The 20,798-nt window shown below is 49.3% G+C and overlaps 1 protein-coding gene across 1 annotated transcript in view; it reads left to right on the plus strand.

Annotated features, from left to right (window-relative positions):
* Positions 1-20,798, plus strand: part of UNC93B1 (unc-93 homolog B1, TLR signaling regulator) — a 123,768-nt gene that overhangs the window by 22,138 nt on the left and 80,832 nt on the right. The window contains exon 2 of the mRNA XM_069232967.1: positions 8,409-8,518. Coding sequence (XP_069089068.1) covers positions 8,417-8,518 — 102 coding nt within the window. The 5' untranslated portion in view covers positions 8,409-8,416. The remainder of the gene's footprint in view (positions 1-8,408; positions 8,519-20,798) is intronic.

Here is a 20,798-nt window from a genome sequence, read left to right on the forward strand (position 1 = left end):
TTCTTCGTCCTTTTACCTACTGTGTCACTAGCTCTCCACCTGATGCTGACCAATAATCATTATCAGAATCCTGTGCTCTCTTCCTTTTATCCATAAGTGAATATATTACTCCTTTAACTGAACCTTTCATTTCCTTCTGTGTTATCTTAATAGTTTTCTCTTCACTCAAATTCACCTCCGATAAGTCATTCTCATTTTTCTCTTTTTCTAAAGATGTTGTTAGTAACTGAACTCTCCAAACAATGGCAATAACGCTTTTCCTTCTCTCCAAAATAAGAGACTCGTAGCTGATCAGCTGTTCTGTCAGTTATCCAATGACGGTTCAGATTATGTTTGCACTACCTTATTTTAGTATTCACAGACTTAAATAAGCCCAAACCAATATGGCTGCTGTGTGACGACGAGACGCAGGCAAACGTCTGTGACTTTCAATCAAAATAAAAGTCATCCTAAGCCGCACGCGTCTCAATCAAAATAAAAGTCCTCCCAAGCCACTCGCATCTACCCACATCGTGGGCATCTAAAAGCTTTAATTTAGGTTTAGTTTTGATAACTTCTATGTTGTATGGACAAAAATTTAGACCCAGATTAAAGAGGGCCTAGTGCCATTCCAACGCCACATTAGTGCCATTTTTTTTACGTTAATGTGACTTTGGAAGGCCAAAACGCTGTGCCATATTTACAAAGTGGCGCTACTTTGTAACATTTTGCACCACATTATGCCCGCGCCGGGCATAATGTATGCAAGGGGGGTGTTCCGGCGCTATTGGAGCCGAAAAAATGACGCAAAGAAAGCTACAAGATTTGTTTGCCTCATTTTTATCAGAATTTTTTACGGCTGCTAAGAGCCGGCGTCAAAGGGAGGCGCCCATTGTGTTCAATGGGCCTCTGGGTGCTTTGCAGGATTAGCGCCATAATTTTTTACAGTAATCCCGCAAAGCACCGGACTAGTGTAAAAAATTATGAAGCTAGTACCCCTGACCACCGCCGTGGCGCGTCGTATTTTAAATATCGCGCACACATGGTGGCATTGGGGGGACACAAGAAAAGAGGCGTAACACTGGGTGCAGCACCGCTTTTCATAAATCTGCCCCTTAGTTTTATATTTTCCTACAAATGTATCAGCGCGCTAAAGCACAAAAGTAATCTCAAAGCTCCAGTTCCCAAGTGAAGATTAAACCTAAATAAAAAGAACTAACATTACCACAATCTACTCCGTTTCAGACATACTTTCAATCAACCAACACTGATTCCATAAATTGTAATCCCCCAAATTCTTAAACAATTCCAAACTCACAAACTCCTCTCTCAATAAGAAGTAAAATAAAAAGTGCTTATCTCCTCCAGAGGAAGAACATTCTGAGGGGGAATATTAATGTGCTGGGAGAGTTCTGCTCTAGAGTTTTTGTTTTATTGTGATGTATTTGGATTCTTTGAACTGCTGCAGGAGTAACATTAAAAGGTTTAATGCATAATGATAGCCTCCGGTCTTGTAACGAAATTCAGGTGCATGGTAGGCCGTAGGTTAGAATGGAGGAGCATTTTTAGTCGTAGGTGGGAATTATGGTGCATTGGTAGGCTGCAAGTGAGAAATAAGGTGCATTGTTAATCATATGTGAGAATGAAGGTGCATTGGTAGGCTGCAGGTGAGAATTAGGCGCATTGGTAGGCAGTAGGTGAGAATTAAGGTGCATTGTTAATTGTAGATGAGAATTAGGGTGCATTGGTAGGCCTTAGATAAGAATTAAGGTGCATTGGTAGGCCATAGGTGAGATTTAAGGTGCATTGTTAGCCGTAGGTGAGAATTATAGATCACTGGGCGGCTGTAGGTGAGGATTAAGGTGCATTGTTAGTCTTAGGTAAGAATTAAGGTGCATTGGCAGGCCATAGGTGGGAATTATGGTGCACTGGTTGGCTGCAGGTGAGAAATAAGGTGCATTGTTAATCGTATGTGAGAATAAAGGTGCATTGGTAGGCTGCAGGTTAGAATTAGGCGCATTGGTAGGCAGTAGGTGAGAATTAAAGTGCATTGTTAATTATAGGGGAGAATTAGGGTGCATTGGTAGGCCTTAGATAAGAATGAAGGTGCATTAGTAGTCCGTAGGTGAGATTTAAGGTGCATTGTTAGCCGTAGGTGAGAATTCTAGATCATTAGTAGGCTGTAGGTGAGGATTAAGTGCATTGGCAGGTCGTAGGTGGGAATTAAGGTGCATTGGCAGGCCGTTGGTGAGGATTAAGGTACATTGTTAGCCTTAGGTGAGAATTAAGGTGCATTGGCAGGCCGTAGGTGGGAATTAAGGTGCATTGGTAGGCTATAGGTGAGGATTAAGGTGCATTGGCAGGCCCTATATGAGAATAAGGTGGATTGGTAGAGATTTATGAGGTACACAGTACAGGTATAGCAGAATGCTTAAACCAGGCGTGTGATGCAGTGACTGAGCGTTGGGCAGATCTCAGTGCTAACAGAGGCGAGGGTGCTGCAGGCCACTGATGGAGCTCTGAGTCTCAGGGACTGCGAGTGCTATAGTTCCAGAATGAGGTGCATTGGTGGATCCTTGTGTAGTTTTAGCACTCACATGGCAGATGGTACTGTGCGCCAGGTTTCCGTTGCAGTATTGGATCTCTGTGTGGGTCTTAATGCTGAGTTCAAAGTGTACTGAATGTCAGATGTAATCACTTTGGCAGAGATGTGTGGGAGTCTCAATGCTAGAACAGCAGAGTGCTGCAAACCAGGAATGGGGTGCATTGGTGGAGCTGTGCGGGGTTGTCAGTGCTGGATTAGCAGAGTGATGAAGGCCAGGATTAGAGTGTGTTGCCAGAGTTGTGTGTGGGCCCAATAAGGAATAGGAGGGAGTGCTACAGCCAGTGCGAGGTGGTATCTCTGAGTTGTGTGTAGTCTTAGGATGGCTTAGCAGAGCGTACTGCCGGTCAGTATTGAGGTACATTGGCAGAGTTCTGTGTGGTTCCCACCACTGAAGTCACAGAGGGTTGCAGGCCAGGATTGAGGTGCATTGGCAGAGGTGTGGATCTTAGCTTGGAGATACCAAGGGGTGCAGCAGGCCAGGAGTGAGGTGCATCGGCAGATGTGTGGATCTTAGCTTGGAGATACCAAGGGTGTAGCAGGCCAGGAGTGAGGTGCATTGGCAGATGTGTGGATCTTAGCTTGGAGATACCAAGGGTGCTGCATGCCAGGATTGAGGTGCATTGTCAGAGGCCTGGATCTTAGCTCCAAGATACCAAGGGTGCTGCAAGACAGGATTGAGGTGCATCGGCAGAGGTGTGGATCTTAGCTTTGAGATACCAAGGGTGCTGCAGGACAGGATAGAGGTGCATCAGCAGATGTGTGGATCTTAGCTTGGAGATACCAAGGGGTGCAGCAGGCCAGGAGTGAGGTGCATTGGCAGATGTGTGGATCTTAGCTTGGAGATACCAAGGGTGCTGCATGCCAGGATTGAGGTGCATTGTCAGAGGTCTGGATCTTAGCTCCAAGATACCAAGGGTGCTGCAGGACAGGATTGAGGTGCATCGGCAGAGGTGTGGATCTTAGCTTCGAGATACCAAGGGTGCTGCAGGACAGGATAGAGGTGCATCAGCAGATGTGTGGATCTTAGCTTGGAGATACTAAGGGTGCTGCAGGACAGGATAGAGGTGCATTGGCCAAGGTGTGGATCTTAGCTTGGAGATACCAAGGGTGCTGCATGTCAGGATTGAGGTGCATTGTCAGAGGTCTGGATCTTAGCTCCAAGATACCAAGGGTGCTGCAGGACAGGATTGAGGTGCATCGGCAGAGGTGTGGATCTTAGCTTCGAGATACCAAGGGTGCTGCAGGACAGGATAGAGGTGCATCGGCAGATGTGTGGATCTTAGCTTGGAGATACCAAGGGTGCTGCAGGACAGGATAGAGGTGCATTGGCCAAGGTGTGGATCTTAGCTTGGAGATACCAAGGGTGCTGCATGCCAGGATTGGGGTGCATTGTCAGAGGTTTGGATCTTAGCTCCAAGATACCAAGGGTGCTGCAGGACAGGATTGAGGTGCATCGGCAGAGGTGTGGATCTTAGCTTCGAGATACCAAGGGTGCTGCAGGACAGGATAGAGGTGCATCGGCAGACGTGTGGATCTTAGCTTGGAGATACCAAGGGTGCTGCAGGATAGGATAGAGGTGCATTGGCCAAGGTGTGGATCTTAGCTTGGAGATACCAAGGGTGCTGCATGCCAGGATTGGGGTGCATTGTCAGAGGTCTGGATCTTAGCTCCAAGATACCAAGGGTGCTGCAGGACAGGATTGAGGTGCATCGGCAGAGGTGTGGATCTTAGCTTCGAGATACCAAGGGTGCTGCAGGACAGGATAGAGTTGCATCGGCAGACGTGTGGATCTTAGCTTGGAGATACCAAGGGTGCTGCAGGACAGGATAGAGGTGCATTGGCCAAGGTGTGGATCTTAGCTTGGAGATACCAAGGGTGCTGCATGACAGGATTGAGGTGTATTGGCAGAGCTGTGGATCATAGCTCCGGTATACCAAGGGGTGCTGCAGGACAGGACTGGGGAGCATTGGCAGAGGTGTGGATCACAGCTCCGGTATACCAAGGGGTGCAGCAGGCCAGGAGTGAGGTGCATTGACAGAGGTGTGGATCTTAGCTTGGAGATACCAAGGGTGCTGCAGGACAGGATTGAGGTGCATTGGCAGAGGTGTGGATCTTAGGTTGGAGATACCAAGGGGTGCTGCAGGCCAGGATTGAGGTGCATTGGCAGAGGTGTGGATCTTAGGTTGGAGATACCAAGGGTGCTGCAGGACAGGATTGTGGTGCATCAGCAGATGTGTGGATCATAGCTCAGGTATACCAAGGGTGCTGCAGGACAGGATTGAGGTGCATCGACAGATGTATGGATCTTAGCTTCAAGATACCAAGGGGTGCTGCAGGACAGGACTGAAGTGCATTGGCGGAGGTATGGATCTTAGCTTGGAGATACCAAGGGTGCTGCAGGACAGGATTGTGGTGCATTGGCAGAGGTGTGGATCTTAGCTTGGAGACACCAATGGTGCTGCAGGACAGGATTGAGGTGCATTGGCAGAGGTGTGGATTTTAGCTTGGAGATGCCAAGGGGTGCTGCAGGACAGGATTGAGGTGCATTGGCAGAGATGTGGATCTTAGCTCTGAGATACCAAGGGTGCTGCAGGCCAGGATTGAGGTGCATTGGCAGAGCTGTGGATCATAGCTCAGGTATATCAAGGGGTGCTGCAGGACGGGATAGAGGTGCATTGGCAGAGGTGTGGATCTTAGCTTGGAGATGCCAAGGGGTGCTGCAGGAGAGGATTGAGGTGCATTGGCAGAGGTGTGGATCTTAGCTCTGAGATACCAAGGGTGCTGCAGGCCAGGATTGAGGTGCATTGGCAGAGCTGTGGATCATAGCTCAGGTATATCAAGGGGTGCTGCAGGACGGGATAGAGGTGCATTGGCAGAGGTGTGGATCTTAGGTTGGAGATACCAAGGGTGCTGCAGGACAGTATTGAGGTGCATCGGCAGATGTGGGGATCTTAGCTCCAAGATACCAAGGTGTGCTGCAGGAAAGGATAGAGGTGCATTGGCTGAGGTGTGGATCATAGCATGGAGATACCAGTGGTGCTGCAGGGCAGGATTGAGGTGCATTGGCAGAGGTGTGGATCTTAGATTGGAGATACCAAGGGTGCTGCAGGACAGGATTGAGGTGCATTGGCAGAGGTGTGTATCTTAGCTTGAAGATACCAAGGGTGCTGCAGGACAGAACTGGAGTGTATTGGCAGAGGTGTGGATCTTAGGTTGGAGATACCAAGGGTGCTGCAGGACAGGATAGAGGTGCATCGGCAGCGGTGTGGATCTTAGCTCCAAGATACCAATGGGTGCTGCAGGACAGGATTGAGGTACATCGGCAGAACCGTGGATCTTAGCTTGGAGACACCAATGGTGCTGCAGAACAGGATTGAGGTGCATTGGCAGAGGTGTAGATCTTAGGTTGGAGATACCAAGGGGTGCAGGAGGCCAGGAGTGAGGTGCATTGGCAGAGGTGAGGATCTTGGCTCTGAGATACCAAGGGTGCTGCAGGACAGGACTGGGAAGCATTGGCAGAGGTGTGGATCATAGCTCAGGTATACCAAGGGGTGCAGCAGGCCAGGAGTGAGGTGCATTGGCAGAGGTGTTGATCTTAGGTTGGAGATACCAAGGGTGCTGCAGGACAGGATTGGGGTACATCAGCAGAGGTGTGGATCTTAGCTTGGAGATACCAAGGGTGCTGCAGGACAGGATTGTGGTGCATTGGCAGAGGTGTGGATCTTAGCTTGGAGACACCAATGGTGCTGCAGGACAGGATTGAGGTGCATTGGCAGAGGTGTGGATTTTAGCTTGGAGATGCCAAGGGGTGCTGCAGGACAGGATTGAGGTGCATTGGCAGAGATGTGGATCTTAGCTCTGAGATACCAAGGGTGCTGCAGGCCAGGATTGAGGTGCATTGGCAGAGCTGTGGATCATAGCTCAGGTATATCAAGGGGTGCTGCAGGACGGGATAGAGGTGCATTGGCAGAGGTGTGGATCTTAGCTTGGAGATGCCAAGGGGTGCTGCAGGACAGGATTGAGGTGCATTGGCAGAGGTGTGGATCTTCGCTCTGAGATACCAAGGGTGCTGCAGGCCAGGATTGAGGTGCATTGGCAGAGCTGTGGATCATAGCTCAGGTATATCAAGGGGTGCTGCAGGACGGGATAGAGGTGCATTGGCAGAGGTGTGGATCTTAGGTTGGAGATACCAAGGGTGCTGCAGGACAGGATTGAGGTGCATCGGCAGATGTGTGGATCTTAGCTCCAAGATACCAAGGTGTGCTGCAGGAAAGGATAGAGGTGCATTGGCTGAGGTGTGGATCATAGCATGGAGATACCAGTGGTGCTGCAGGGCAGGATTGATGTGCATTGGCAGAGGTGTGGATCTTAGCTTCGAGATACCAAGGGTGCTGCATGCCAGGATTGAGGTGCATTGGCAGAGGTGTGGATCTTAGCTTGAAGATACCAAGGGTGCTGCAGGACAGAACTGGAGTGTATTGGCAGAGGTGTGGATCTTAGGTTGGAGATACCAAGGGTGCTGCAGGACAGGATAGAGGTGCATCGGCAGCGGTGTGGATCTTAGCTCCAAGATACCAATGGGTGCTGCAGGACAGGATTGAGGTACATCGGCAGAACCGTGGATCTTAGCTTGGAGACACCAATGGTGCTGCAGAACAGGATTGAGGTGCATTGGCAGAGGTGTAGATCTTAGGTTGGAGATACCAAGGGGTGCAGGAGGCCAGGAGTGAGGTGCATTGGCAGAGGTGAGGATCTTGGCTCTGAGATACCAAGGGTGCTGCAGGACAGGACTGGGAAGCATTGGCAGAGGTGTGGATCATAGCTCAGGTATACCAAGGGGTGCAGCAGGCCAGGAGTGAGGTGCATTGGCAGAGGTGTTGATCTTAGGTTGGAGATACCAAGGGTGCTGCAGGACAGGATTGGGGTACATCAGCAGAGGTGTGGATCTTAGATTGGAGATACCAAGGGTGCTGCAGGACAGGATTGAGGTGCATTGGCAGAGGTGTGTATCTTAGGTTGGAGATACCAAGGGGTGCAGGAGGCCAGGAGTGAGGTGCATTGGCAGAGGTGTGGCTCATAGCTCAGGTATACCAAGGGGTGCTGCATGACAGGACTGGGGAGCATTGGCAGATGTGTGGATCATAGCTCAGGTATTGAGGTGCATTGGCAGAGGTGTGGATCATAGCTCAGGTATACCAAGGGGTGCTGCAGGCCAGGAGTGAGGTGCATTGGCAGAGGTGTGGATGTTAGCTCTGAGATACCAAGGGTGCTGCAGTCCAGGATTGAGGTGCATTGGCAGAGGTGTGAATCATAGCTCGGGTATACCAAGGGGTGCTGCACTACAGGACTGGGGAGCATTGGCAGAGGTGTGGATCATAGCTCAGGTATACCAAGGCGTGCTGCAGTCCAGGATTGAGGTGCATTGGCAGAGGTGTGGATCATAGCTCAGGTATACCAAGGGGTGCTGCAGGCCAGGAGTGAGGTGCATTGGCAGAGGTGTGGATGTTAGCTCTGACATACCAAGGGTGCTGCAGTCCAGGATTGAGGTGCATTGGCAGAGGTGTGGATCATAGCTCAGGTAAACCAAGGGGTGCTGCAGTCCATGATTGAGGTGCATTGGCAGAGGTGTGAATCATAGCTCAGGTATACCAAGGGGTGCTGCCGGACAGGACTGGGGAGCATTGGCAGAGGTGTGGATCATAGCTCAGGTATACCAAAGGTTGCTGCAGGCCAGGATTGAGGTGCATCGGCAGATCTGCATGTGTTACTTGCACACTATGCTTTAGACCCTGCTCTCTGATTCTCACTTCTGCTTCCTTTACAGCTCCTGCAATGGCCAACAATCTGAACCAGTATGAGGAGGCGTGCATCAACGGTGGAGATGGAGTGAGGATCCAGAACGACGTCCCCATTCTGGATGGAGGGGAGGCACAGGTATGGAGACCCCCCACTTCCCCATGCACTGCAGGTGCACACTCTGCCTCTGTCGTTGGACCTCGCTCCTGTTTCCAGAGTTAGATCCTGTCTGGAGACCTAGGGCCATATGTACGAACACATTTTCCCATAGACACAAAATGGGCAAAACTGCTTGCTACATCTGGCCCCTAGTGTCTGCCTGAGTAATCAGAAGGTGGGTTTGGGGGTTGCCCTCACCTGAGATTTTAGTTCGTAGGGGGGTTGGGCTGAGTGCCTTTCTGGGCTTGTGATCCTGTCTGTGGGTTTATCTAAGGTCTGGGGCGAAAACACCATCCTGTATCCCTACTGAGAACCTGTCTCAGGCCTTAGGACACGCCTGGGCATTCGGTTCCTTTCTGGTGGCCTATTGCCTATAGCGCCTTCGTGTGGGCGTAGTGCTTTCAGCAGTTCATCTTCCCAGCCACTAGTCATATGCCTCTGGAATTAGCACTTGTCTGTGTAGTGGTAAGCTCTGTAGCTTGGGCCTGAATGCCCGACTGACAACTGAAGATTGTTTGGGGGCCTAGCAGGTCACAGTTTATGAATTTAGATCTTGGCTGTCGACACAGCAATCCAGTGTGAGCCGAGAGAGAAGAAGCATCAGTGTTGGACTGGCTTGCCGGGTTGTCTGGTACAGCCACATGGACTAGCTTGAGTGGGCTTCTCTTTGGCCCTGTGGGCCGTGACGACCTATACAGTGGTCCTCTCTAGCTGGTCAACACTGAACAGGGACAATGACTCCACTCATGGTTGACATGTTTTTTCAGACCCAAACACTAGATGATGGAATAAAGTATTCAGATAAAATTAGACTGCATGGAGAACATTATCTGCATACAGCGTTACCATGGGACAGACTGTCAGGATGGAAATTCCTGATATTGCTGAAATGGTTTAGACCTGTGTGATTTCAATGTGCTGTCATATTATGTCCAAGGTATCTTTGAAGAAGCGAATGATGTCTTTTGTAGTTCGCCTTCCTATGCTGGATGAATTGTTTGGATTGGAACCTTGAAGCGTTTCCTGCTTTTGGTTGGCGTTTCCAAGATAGTTGTAATGTCGCGTGTACTTTTTGTGTCTGACGTGGCACATGTGTCTCGCCTCCTCCGCATCCATGACCCGCGAGGTAAACTCAGTCGCCTCCTCCTTCTGGCACACTCTCGATCCCAGCAGACTGTCTCAGGACAGTTATCCACGCCTTAGTCACTAGCAAACTCAACTATGGCAATGTCCTCTACACCACATCTCAACTAGAAACATCAAGAACTACAACTCTTCCAGAATGCCGCCACCAGACTCATTCTGGACCTCCCTTGCCGAGAACACATCTCCCAACACCTGAGGACCCTCCACCGGCTACTGGCCGAGAAGCGAATCACCTTTAAGCCAGTCACCCACACGTACAAGACCATACACACCCCACCAGATCACTCCCCTCCACCCAGATGGCCCTAACCACTGTCCCTCACATCTGCAAAACCACCGCCGAAGGACGATCCTTCACCTACATTGCAGCAAAGTGCTGGAAAAAACTCCCCCTACACCTCGGACAAAGCCCGTCGCTCACCATCTGTAGGAAGAACCTCAAGACGTGGCTCTTCGGATGAGGTCCCTCCCATCCCCCCCAGCGCCTTGAGACCCTCATGGGTGAGTAGCCGCGCTTTACAAAAACTGATTGATTGATTGACGTGAGGTTCCAGCAAACTACACCAAGGTTCTTAAGGGCTGTGAGGGCTTCCTGCAGGTGTAGTCTACATCACCACTTCACCTATCTTCTGAGAGCCCTTTTACCTCCATAGAGTGGATGGCTTGCTTTTAGATCACTGGGTCTTTCGAGGTCTGGGTCAGCTTTGATCTGAAAGTTGTGGTGATTTGAAAGGACAGAGGTGAGTTTTTAGGACCACAGTTAGATGTTGACCTTTGCTATTAAGTTACCTTGTAATCTTTTGATGTGGAGTTTATTGAATACCTACAACTGTTAGTTGAATGCTTTTGCTTGTCTGCGGTGGCCAGGTCAGGAGCGTGGAAGATCATTCGGGGTGTCTGCATAGTCAATCAATCAATCAGGATTTATAAAGTGCAGCTAATCACCCTGACTGGTATTCAGGTGCTGAAGGTGTTGCTGCCTCTGGTGGGTTCAGGTGAACAGCTAGGTCTTCAGTGGAAGTACAGTCAGTGGTTGATGTAAGCTGGCCTTTGGTTTTGTAGGGTTTTGTAGGTGTGGACCAGCATCTTGAATTGACATCTCTTCATTGGGGACCCAGTGGTGTTTCTTGAGCTGCGGGTGATGTGGGTCTGTTCGGGGAGGTCGAGTCAGTGTAGTCTTGGAGGTGTGGCCTGTGGTAGGTGAAGTTGTTGATGGTGGAACATATGACGTCCAGAATTTTGCTTTTTGTGTGTGTTTGCTGTCAGCGGCTTTCTCCATTGTCCAGGTTGTTGTGTTGCTTGGGCAGCTGAAGCTGCAGAAGAAGGTGTTTTTGGCATTAGAGGTTGTGGGAGGGGCTGGTTGAGGCTGAGGGGATGAGGTTGGGGGGCCACGGAGTGGTAGTGATGTGATGGGTTCTAGGCCCAGAGAGGTCAGCCTCTACAGCTCACCTCAGAGGGGAGACACCTAGAAGGGTCGGGCCCTACAGCTCACCTCAGGGGGGAGGCACCAGAAGGGTCGGGCTCTACAGCTCACCGCAGGGGGGAGGCACCTAGAAGGGTCAGCCTCTACAGCTCACCTCAGGGGGGAGGCACCTAGAAGGGTCGGGCCCTACAGCTCACCGCAGGGGGGAGGCACCTAGAAGGGTCAGCCTCTACAGCTCACCTCAGGGGGGAGGCACCAGAAGGGTCGGGCTCTACAGCTCAACTCAGGGGGGAGGCACCAGAAGGGTCGGGCTCTACAGCTCACCTCAGGGGGGAGGCACCAGAAGGGTCAGCCTCTACAGCTCACCTCAGGGGGGAGGCACCTAGAAGGGTCAGCCTCTACAGCTCACCTCAGGGGGGAGGCACCTAGAAGGGTCGGGCACTACAGCTCACCGCAGGGGGGAGGCACCTAGAAGGGTCAGCCTCTACAGCTCACCTCAGGGGGGAGGCACCTAGAAGGGTCGGGTTCTACAGCTCACCTCAGGGGGGAGGCACCAGAAGGGTCGGGCTCTGCAGCTCCACATAAGTCAGATCGATCCAGATGGGTTCAAATGAGGCTTCTTGGGTCTGGGGTCCCAGTACCCTCTTTAGATGCACTGGGGGTGCTGTGAAGGTTGTCCATTAGGTAGACACCGGTTCTGGAGTTCTTATTGGGCAAAGGTCTCGTGTCAAAGACGCAGACAAGCCCTGCACCCAAAAGGGGAAGTGGTGGGGAGGGGTGGGGCGAGTAGAGTTGTCCCCTGACCAATGTTTTACCACCATGGTCCTTGTTTTCATGTTGCATCCAGTTAAAAAAAAAACTGTAAAATCTAGTATTTTTCACCCTTTGTAACAACAACTTAAAACAGCGGATGCAGAAATAAATTACTTCAAATACATTACAGAGCTGTCTTAATCATTCTTTACTGATTATTAACGCAAACAGAGGCAGAATTGAAGTGTTAAAAAGAAATTAAGATACTTTTACGTGAACCATCTTCTGGCAACCTTTGCAGAATGAGGAAACGCGGATGAGTGGTGGTATTTTTGTCTGAGAGGCGACAACACTAACGGGGGGGGGAGGGGGTGCGGGGGCTCCAGGGCGGGGGCTTCTAACTCACTGGGTCTAATGTTGCTCCCTCCCACATCATTCAGCGTCAGGAGCACGGTGCGAGTGAATGATCATCTCTAGAGTTTAGGGCCTAACGCATAAATGGGTCGGTCAGACATGTTTTCAGGCCGGGGCAGAGTGGGCTCTGGCCCAGGGCGCCAGCTCTCAGGTGCCCCAGATAGAGCCAGCTCTGTTCTGCAGAGAGCATTGCCCTGTTGGCCTTGAATAATTCTTAAATAGATTGTTTTAAAAAGAGTTTTTCTTGCATTTCGTTTTTGTGGGTGATGGGTTACACACATTGTGCAGATAAACTCGTGTTTATGTTCCATGCAACATCCATAAACAATTGTTTCAGTTCACAACAGGACCTCACGTGAGGAGTGAGAGGGCGTGGCAGAGAATATTTGCAGTAATATTACCCAGTTGCTGCTGGAACACGATATTGAAAACACAAGGCACTGAATATTAGTTGTAAACACGTTCAGAATTTGCACCAGTGACCTGCGCAAAGCGCTGTAACTGGATCATAAACTCAAAGCTGTTCAGAACAGGGGCCCCCAAAATCCTTGAGTTGTCCCTGGTGCGGCTGCCTGTTCCGCACGTATCACGTCCAGGGTCACTTCTTCCCACAGCTGTTAGTGTGACACTGTGAGCTGCGGGTGTGCACGCTACTCACCAGGCGCACGCAGCGCTACAAGGTGCAGACCTCGCCTTGGGCCGGGGTTCAGTGCTGCGCTCCGGTGATGGGGGCCGCGGGGGGGTAGCTCCGCCCTTCACTGAGCGTGAGACCCAGCTGCCTGGGGCCAGGGAGCATCGACCTGCCTCTCATGCTGTCAGGGCGCTAGAATTGGGGCAGCGGAGGGCTGATGAAACATTATCCACTGACCTCCAAACCCTGCTATGATTTCTACGCGTGATGCTATTGGGGGGCAAGTGTGGCTTTGTCGCTCACCCTCTTCACGAACAACCTCAAGACGTGGCTCTTCGGATGAGGCTCTCCCCACCCCAGTGCCTTGAGACCCTCACGGTGAGTAGCCACGCTTTACAAAAACTGATTGATTGGTGAGGGAAGGGCCCTGGGAAGGGGGGGCGGGGCTTCTGAGCCTAATGGGGCCAGAGGTGTGGCCTTCGTGGGGTGTGGGGCCCTGGGAAGGGGTGGGCTTTAAAGCCGCAGTAGCTGCCCCCCCAACGCACCCATGCTGAGTAGAATATTCCATGGTGGGGACTTTACACACGACCTCTATGTGCTGCATGATATGCAGATGAGCTACACATACCTGGGCCACAGCAGGTAACGTCATTCACAAACAATTACTACTTGTGTCTAGAAGATCAGAGCACCGATGTATTAAAACTTTATCTGCCCCAATGAAACCACAAAGTGTAACATACCTAGAACTTTACGCTCTGCAGAAAACAAGCCTACATGCGCACGTGTGTTGTAATAAAAAGAACGTCTCATTTATTCTGTAACCCCGCCCCCTTAGGGTCTCACATTTGTGTACTTTTGAATTTATGCTGTTTTCACAGACTGAAGGGTATAGAAGCAACTCTTAGCTTTAAAAGCAACCTTTGGGATAGCCTAATACATTCATTTTAAATATATATGGGTATAGCAAGGAAACAGTTTAATATTCAAAAGATGGGATCCTAAAAATGCAACTTGTTTATGATTTTACTAACTTATGAGTGCAGTACTTAAATCAGTTAATCGAGGATTTATAAAGCGCGGCAAATCAACGCTTAGGGTCTCAAGGCGCTGGTGCTCTGGATGGGAAGCTCTGCTCTCTGACCAGGAATTTCTGTGAATAGTGAAAGGAAACGTTATGGGGAAGAAGGAAGCTTTTTTCACCTCGTGATCTGGCAGTCACAGCAGATGTCAGCAGCGAGCGCATAACTCACTGTGCCGTCAGGCTGGCTGTGCAGTACGTTATGAGGATGACCCCAGTTGGGTCGTGCAGGGTGGGCTTGAAGTGGTGCAGTCGCCTTCTGTAACAAGCCTGGCACTCTGCAGTTTATCTGCAAGACTTCTCAGCATTTATGCAAATTTACGCCCATATTTATGGAAAGTTAGCATCACGTTAGCATCATTTTGTTTTACGCTAAAGCAGTGCTAACTTAACTCCATATTTATATTTTGACGCTAGACCTGTCTAGCATCAAAATATATGAGTTGGCTCCATTTTTAGGAAGCACCAACCCACCTTGCATCTCATTGCGACAATGATATGCAAGGTAAGCGTTCCCTTCCTAAAAATGATGCCCCCCAACTCCATATTTACCTCCCAATGCTAAAATGACACGCACCTATGAGGCAGACCTAAACAATGGCGCTGAGGCCGATTAGCATCAAAATTTAACGCCTGGTCAGACCAGGCATTAAAGTTGTTGTGTGCCACTGGGGGCACCTTATGTAGGGCCCCCAGGCTGGCACTGTGTCTGTTGGGGTTGTCCTGGGTACACTGGTCCCCTGTAGTGGGCATTGGGGTAGTGGTAATGTCTCCTGTCTATACTGCTAGCGCAGTTGTACGTCATTTTCATCAATATGGACCTGTTTGTGTTGTGTGAAAAATGAAGTTGCAAGCAGCGTATTGCCACACTTACTTGATAAATATACACTCACATGTGGATGCGTGTCAAAATTTAGTCACTGCTTGATTTGTAAATTAAAAGGTGCCAGTGCCCAAAGCTCTGCAATTAAATAGGCATGCACTGACTACTGAGACAAGTAATCCTGAAACCATCTCGGGCCTCTTCAATCTATTTACAGCCACTCCCTGCCCCTTCAGCTCACTCTCGCATCTTTCTGCTTTCTCCCTTTGCGACGATTTTTCTTTTTTCTCTCACTCTGTCTTTCCCACATGTGTCTTTTGCTCGCAGTAAATGCCTGATGCAGACAAATAAGTGCCGGCCCTCAAAAATAAGTGTTTGTGCCCTCACCGGCAACCACCGGCTCAAACTAAGCACTGAATTTAGTGCTACAAACTGCAGAGTACATATTGTAGAGATGCAGTACTCTGAAAAGAGTATCATAGTATAAACACACCACATGTTCAGCTACTTGTTTTGTTTTTGTAAATCTCTTCTGGCCTCTGAACAACCTTTGATCTGACAGTCATGACTGAGTGCATCGAGAAACTGGGAAAGTGACATTCTTTTGCTTTTTTTAATTATTTTAAATTAAATACAGAGAAAGAAAACTCTGTTTTCCATTTTTGTGTAAAATTCTGGACGAGTTTGAGCACCATTGCTTGACCCGGAAGTACGGGGTCACGGCACCTTCTTCATGTATGTAGGGGTGCCTCAGCAGACCTCTCGGCAGGCCTACTGCTGCACCTCTGTCACTATCTCTTTGCTCCCCTGGCGGTGCTGGTGACACCAGAAGGACGGCCTAGGCAGCTGTCTTACCAGAAGTGCCACAAAAGGTTACTGGGTTTCCCTCCAAAAGTGTCATGTTGTTAGGGGAGGGGGAGCAACCAAATGGCAGACTGCAATTTTTCCTGGTGCTCATAGCATCTCTGTTCCACTACTGGACCAGACGTGTGCTGCTGCATATGGACAGCCCTGCCAAGTGTCACTCATCTTGCATTAGAATAATGCATTTCCAGTCATGTATCTGCATTACCGCAATGGTTGAGATTGTCACACAAGTCCTAAAAGAGGGTAAAACCTTCTTGTTCCGGTTTCTCACTTTGCTAGGTAAGCTCCGAGTAGTGTTTATCAAAGGCCACAAGGTGGTGCTGGAGTACAACAGGGGTGGGCTTATAGGAGTCTCGATATATTACTATATTTCTATGGTTCCCTCGTCTTCATCGCTTGATTTTGCTTGCAAGAAAGTGTCACTCATAGTCGTTAAAATGTCATTCATAATTATACTGAGATTATGAATATGTCTCACATAATCTGAAACCTTGGCAGCTATGTAGGGACATGCTTTGTGCAGAGATCTTACGCGCACAATGTCAGCTGCTCCTGGGAGAGCTGCACCCGTGATGTCACCAGCATCCTGACTTCACCAGCACCTGTGACGTCACCAGCACCTGTGACGTCACACGCACCTGTGACGTCACCAGCATCCGTGACTTCACCAGCACCCGTGACTTCACCAGCACCTGTGACTTCACCAGCACCCGTGACGTCACCAGCACCCGTGACGTCACCAGCACCCGTGACTTCACCAGCACCTGTGACTTCACCAGCACCCGTGACGTCACCAGCACCCGTGACGTCACCAGCACCTGTGACTTCACCAGTACCCGTGACTTCACCAGCACCTGTGACTTCACCAGCACCCGTGACGTCACCAGCACCTTTGACTTCACCAGCACCCATGACTTCACCAGAACCTGTGACGTCACCAGCACCCGTGATGTCACCATTATCCGTGACGTCACCAGCACCGTGACTTCACCAGCATCCGTGACGTCACCAGCACCCGTGACTTCACCAGCACCCGCTGTTACTCACCAGCACACGCGACTTCACCAGCACCTGTGACTTCACCAGCACCCGCTGACTCACCAGCACCCGTGACTTCACCAGCACCTGTGACGTCAGCAGCACTCGTGCACGCTAAGAGGACGAAATGAAAGAGGAAGAGGAAACGAGCAAAAATGTGGTAGGAGATCCCGCAGCAAGAAAGGGGCGGGGAGGAAGAAATCTGAAACTCCAAGCAAAAGCAGAATAGTAGGAAATGGTAGAAAAGACATTAAAAGAAATACAGCAAACCAAATAAGAGAGCAAGAAAAGGAGAGAAGGAGGAAACCACATGCCGAGGACGAAAAGAGGCGGATGATGTGGCACTGGCCAGAGCTGCTGACCTTGGAGATGGGGAACCAGGTTCGAGTCTCAGCGTCGGCTCAACATCCTGTGATTCTGGGCAAATCACTCAATCTCCAGCGCCTGCGAAAAGAGAGTGTGTCCTTATGTAATGTATGAATGTGTCCTTGTGTAATGTATGAATGTGTCCTTGTGTAATGTATCTTGTGCTCATGTAAAGCACTACAATACCTCAGGGTCAAGTTTGCGCTGTAAAAAACCGCGAAGTTTAAGGGGTGAAAAAGAATGACAAGGCAAAACAAACAGGAGGGAACCAGGTACATGAACACAAAAATGCAAGTAAAATAGAAGACATTAAAAAACGAAAGCAAGACACGGAAAGGAGACTAAAAGGAACCGAGCGGGAGAACGAAGGGGTTGCTGAAGGGTGTGCGGGTCACCACCTCAGATTATTACAGAGCTCAGTCTGCAAGTCATGGCTTCCAATCCCGGGCAGACAGCTCAGTGGGATAATGCACCAGCGGCATACACTGCAGGACTACGGTTCTCATCCCGGTCAGAGAACCATGCGCTTACTGCAGAGATCTGCCTTTGCCTTGCAGGTCACCTGAAGTCACGTGTTTGAAATCTAGCAGTGATCTCTGAGTGCATGTCTAACACGCATGTAACCGGTTCCAATAAATATTGCCCCCGCCCTGGAGTGCACGGACAGTGGGAGCTCAGCCCCCGCCGGTAATGGGATTAAAAGGAGGAAACGCGAAATTAAAACATAATGCTGAGTCCCACACTGTGCACACACCTATGGAGCCCTTTGCGTTGGACCTGCCACTGTCTCCACGGGCGCCACTGACACTGCCTGTGCCCCCAGGTCCCACCACTGATGGACCCGCAGGCTTCATCCGATCTGCACTGTGAGCTGTCAGGACTGTGTGTTAAGAAAAGGGGCGGGTCTGCTGAAAAGAACAGGGTCTGCCTGAAACTGATGTCTGTCATTTCATCGAAAGACTATTTCATCGAATACCATCACTGAGAAACCATTTCACCTAAACTATTTATTGGAAATTTTCAGCGTGAATGGCAGTTACCATTTCATAGAAACCAATTCATAGAATCATCCATGCTACCCTAAAATCCCTCACCACCCCTAAAGTAGACTCCTCTCCTCTCTGATCCCTAAACCCCACCCAATCCCAACCCAAAAGGCCCTTAGAAATCCTAAACTCCACACATCCCTGAACCCTAAAAATCCCTCACTACACCTAACACCCCTAAAAGTCCTTTCTATCCTGAAACTCCACCTTTCTATGCCCGAACTCTAAAATCCTAAATTCCACACATCCCTGAACCCTAAAAAGCCCTCACCACACGTAAACTACACCTACTCCATATCCCTAAAAAAAGTACGTTCTACCCTAAAACTACACCGATCCCTGAACCCTAAAAAAATCACTGCTCCTAACTCCACCCATCTCGGAACCCTAACAACTCTCAACACCCCTAAACTCCACCCATTCCCTGAACCCTAAAAAAACTTTCTAAATCTAAACTGCACCCTTAAAACCCCTCACCACACTAAGCCCCACCCATTCCTGAATCCTAACACTTAGTTGCCATAAAATCCACTGATTCCTGACCTCTAAAACACCTCACCACCTGTACACTCAGGCCATTCGTGAACCCCCAAAAAATTAATACCTAAGCTCAACCCTTCACAGCTGTAACTCCATGTATCTGTGAACCCTAAAACACTCTCACTACTTCTAAACTCCACTCATTATCTTTCCTTTTGAATGTTTCCTTTAATTTTCAATATTTCTGTATTTCCTTAAAATTGTCTTTCTTTAAAATTGTTTTCCCATGTTTTGGTTCCCCCAATGTGGTTTCTCCGTTTTCATTTTTCTTTTAATTCAGATATATCAGCCTGAAACACGTTCCTGCATCACTGGGGCTGTCAGTGGGAAGTTAGAGGTTACCATCTGTTTATTGAGAGATGGATAGAAGTGAAAGGTGGTAGGTGCATGAATAACCAGTGGGGAAGGCGGGGTACCTTCTAGAACCATACTAGTGGGGGTGGTGGACTGCAGTGGGACCAGTGCTTAATTTGTGCTTGCTGTTTCCGGTGTGGAGCACCAGCACTTATTTTATCTGGCACAAGGTGTAAGTACCATCAGGTACCCACTATAAGCCAGGCCAGCCTCCTACAAGAGCTCTTCCTAAGTCTTGCTGAAGTTCTATAAAACTTTGTAGTCCCACATATCAAAGGATGTATATGGATCAGGATGAAGAAGCAGCAGAGATGACCTTTGTCAGTGGCATCAAGATACTGTTATCCTTATCAAGGAGGTCTGGAAATTACAGCAAACCATCAGTAAAGGGGTAATTTTGGAAATGATTGCACAGTGGGCCTCAAAACAGCAAAGCATCCTAAAAAGCAGTAGTTTTGCTGTGCTGCCCCACGCCAATTTTAAAGGGCAGGAATGCACCGTATTTACGAGATACAGTGCATTCCAGTCCTTTCAACCAGCGCACAGTTTGGTGCTTAGCGCCAACTCAGGCACTCTTGCACCATAGTGCAAAGGTGTCTGCGGTGTAGGCAGGAATGCTTTTGTGCAGGAAGGGGGAACTTCCTGCACAAAAAACAATCCATGGAGGCACATTCCTCCATCTATGTGTGCCGCAGAATCAGGAAAACGCAAGGAGAAATGTGGGAATGCATCAAAACCCATGGTGGGTGTTATTGGGAAAACTCACCGCAACGCCCATGGTACGCCTCCCTGACGCAGAGTAAGGTAAAACAGCGAATTGCACTGCGTTGCTTTACACCACATGTCCGAGGCCCTAAAAAAGACACGAAAAGTGGCGTTGCGTGGCCTTTTGATATGGGTGTGAGCTCTGCACCGCTGCAGCGTAAAAAAACGTGACGCACCAGCAGCGCACGGGATTGTAAATGTGCCCCTTGGTTTTTGTTCCCATTATGTCGGTGTTTTTATTGAAACCTCTAGGCCCGTGGGTTTTCCACAGACGCTATAGTGGGCCTCGATTTGTGCACATTTGGTGAGGCCTAGGGTGGTTCAGCCAGAGAGATCCCTGGCAGAGAGCTCAGAGCTGGTACAGGCATGGATGGCAAGGGGCTGAACGTCAGAAGTGTGGTGGGGCAGATTATAATCTCATTTCATCACCCACACTGGTGAATATATTTCTCCGGCAGTTTGAAAAGTAACATTTATCACAGCACACACCCGTGGCTAGAGCTCCATTATTTTACCATGAGAAAATTAAAAGTGTTTGGTAAAAAACAACATTTACAGGAACTGGTTTAAGGTCTAAACAGACAGCAGATGGAATGACTTGGCCAATTTTGGAACATGAAGGGAGCCTCCCACTTCCTGCTTCTCACTTCCGGTGCAGGCATTTTCCAAGGAAGAAAGTCGACTCTGAAGTGAAAGCAGAGATTAGTCAGATCCTGAATAGTTCACAGGGCAGGAGGCACTGCACGTCGTGTTACAAATAGAATTTTATGGAATAAATGAGGTTTCAGTGTCAACGGGAAAGGGGGCATTGTCTCATCAGCACCAACACAGCTCAGTGTGTATGGATGATTTTGTAACTTGAAGTAAAGGCCACAATGATTACATTTATTACCGACCGCCTGGCGCGTCTTCTCTGTGCATCTTTCAATGCACGTGTGATGGTTTGACAAATCCCGTTCAAAGATGGCTGCAGCCTCCATTCAATGCATTTGTTATATTTCAATAAACCCAG

The sequence above is a fragment of the Pleurodeles waltl genome, chromosome 4_2 (genome assembly GCF_031143425.1).
Source record: "Pleurodeles waltl isolate 20211129_DDA chromosome 4_2, aPleWal1.hap1.20221129, whole genome shotgun sequence".
In the NCBI taxonomy this organism is placed as follows: Eukaryota; Metazoa; Chordata; class Amphibia; order Caudata; family Salamandridae; genus Pleurodeles; species Pleurodeles waltl.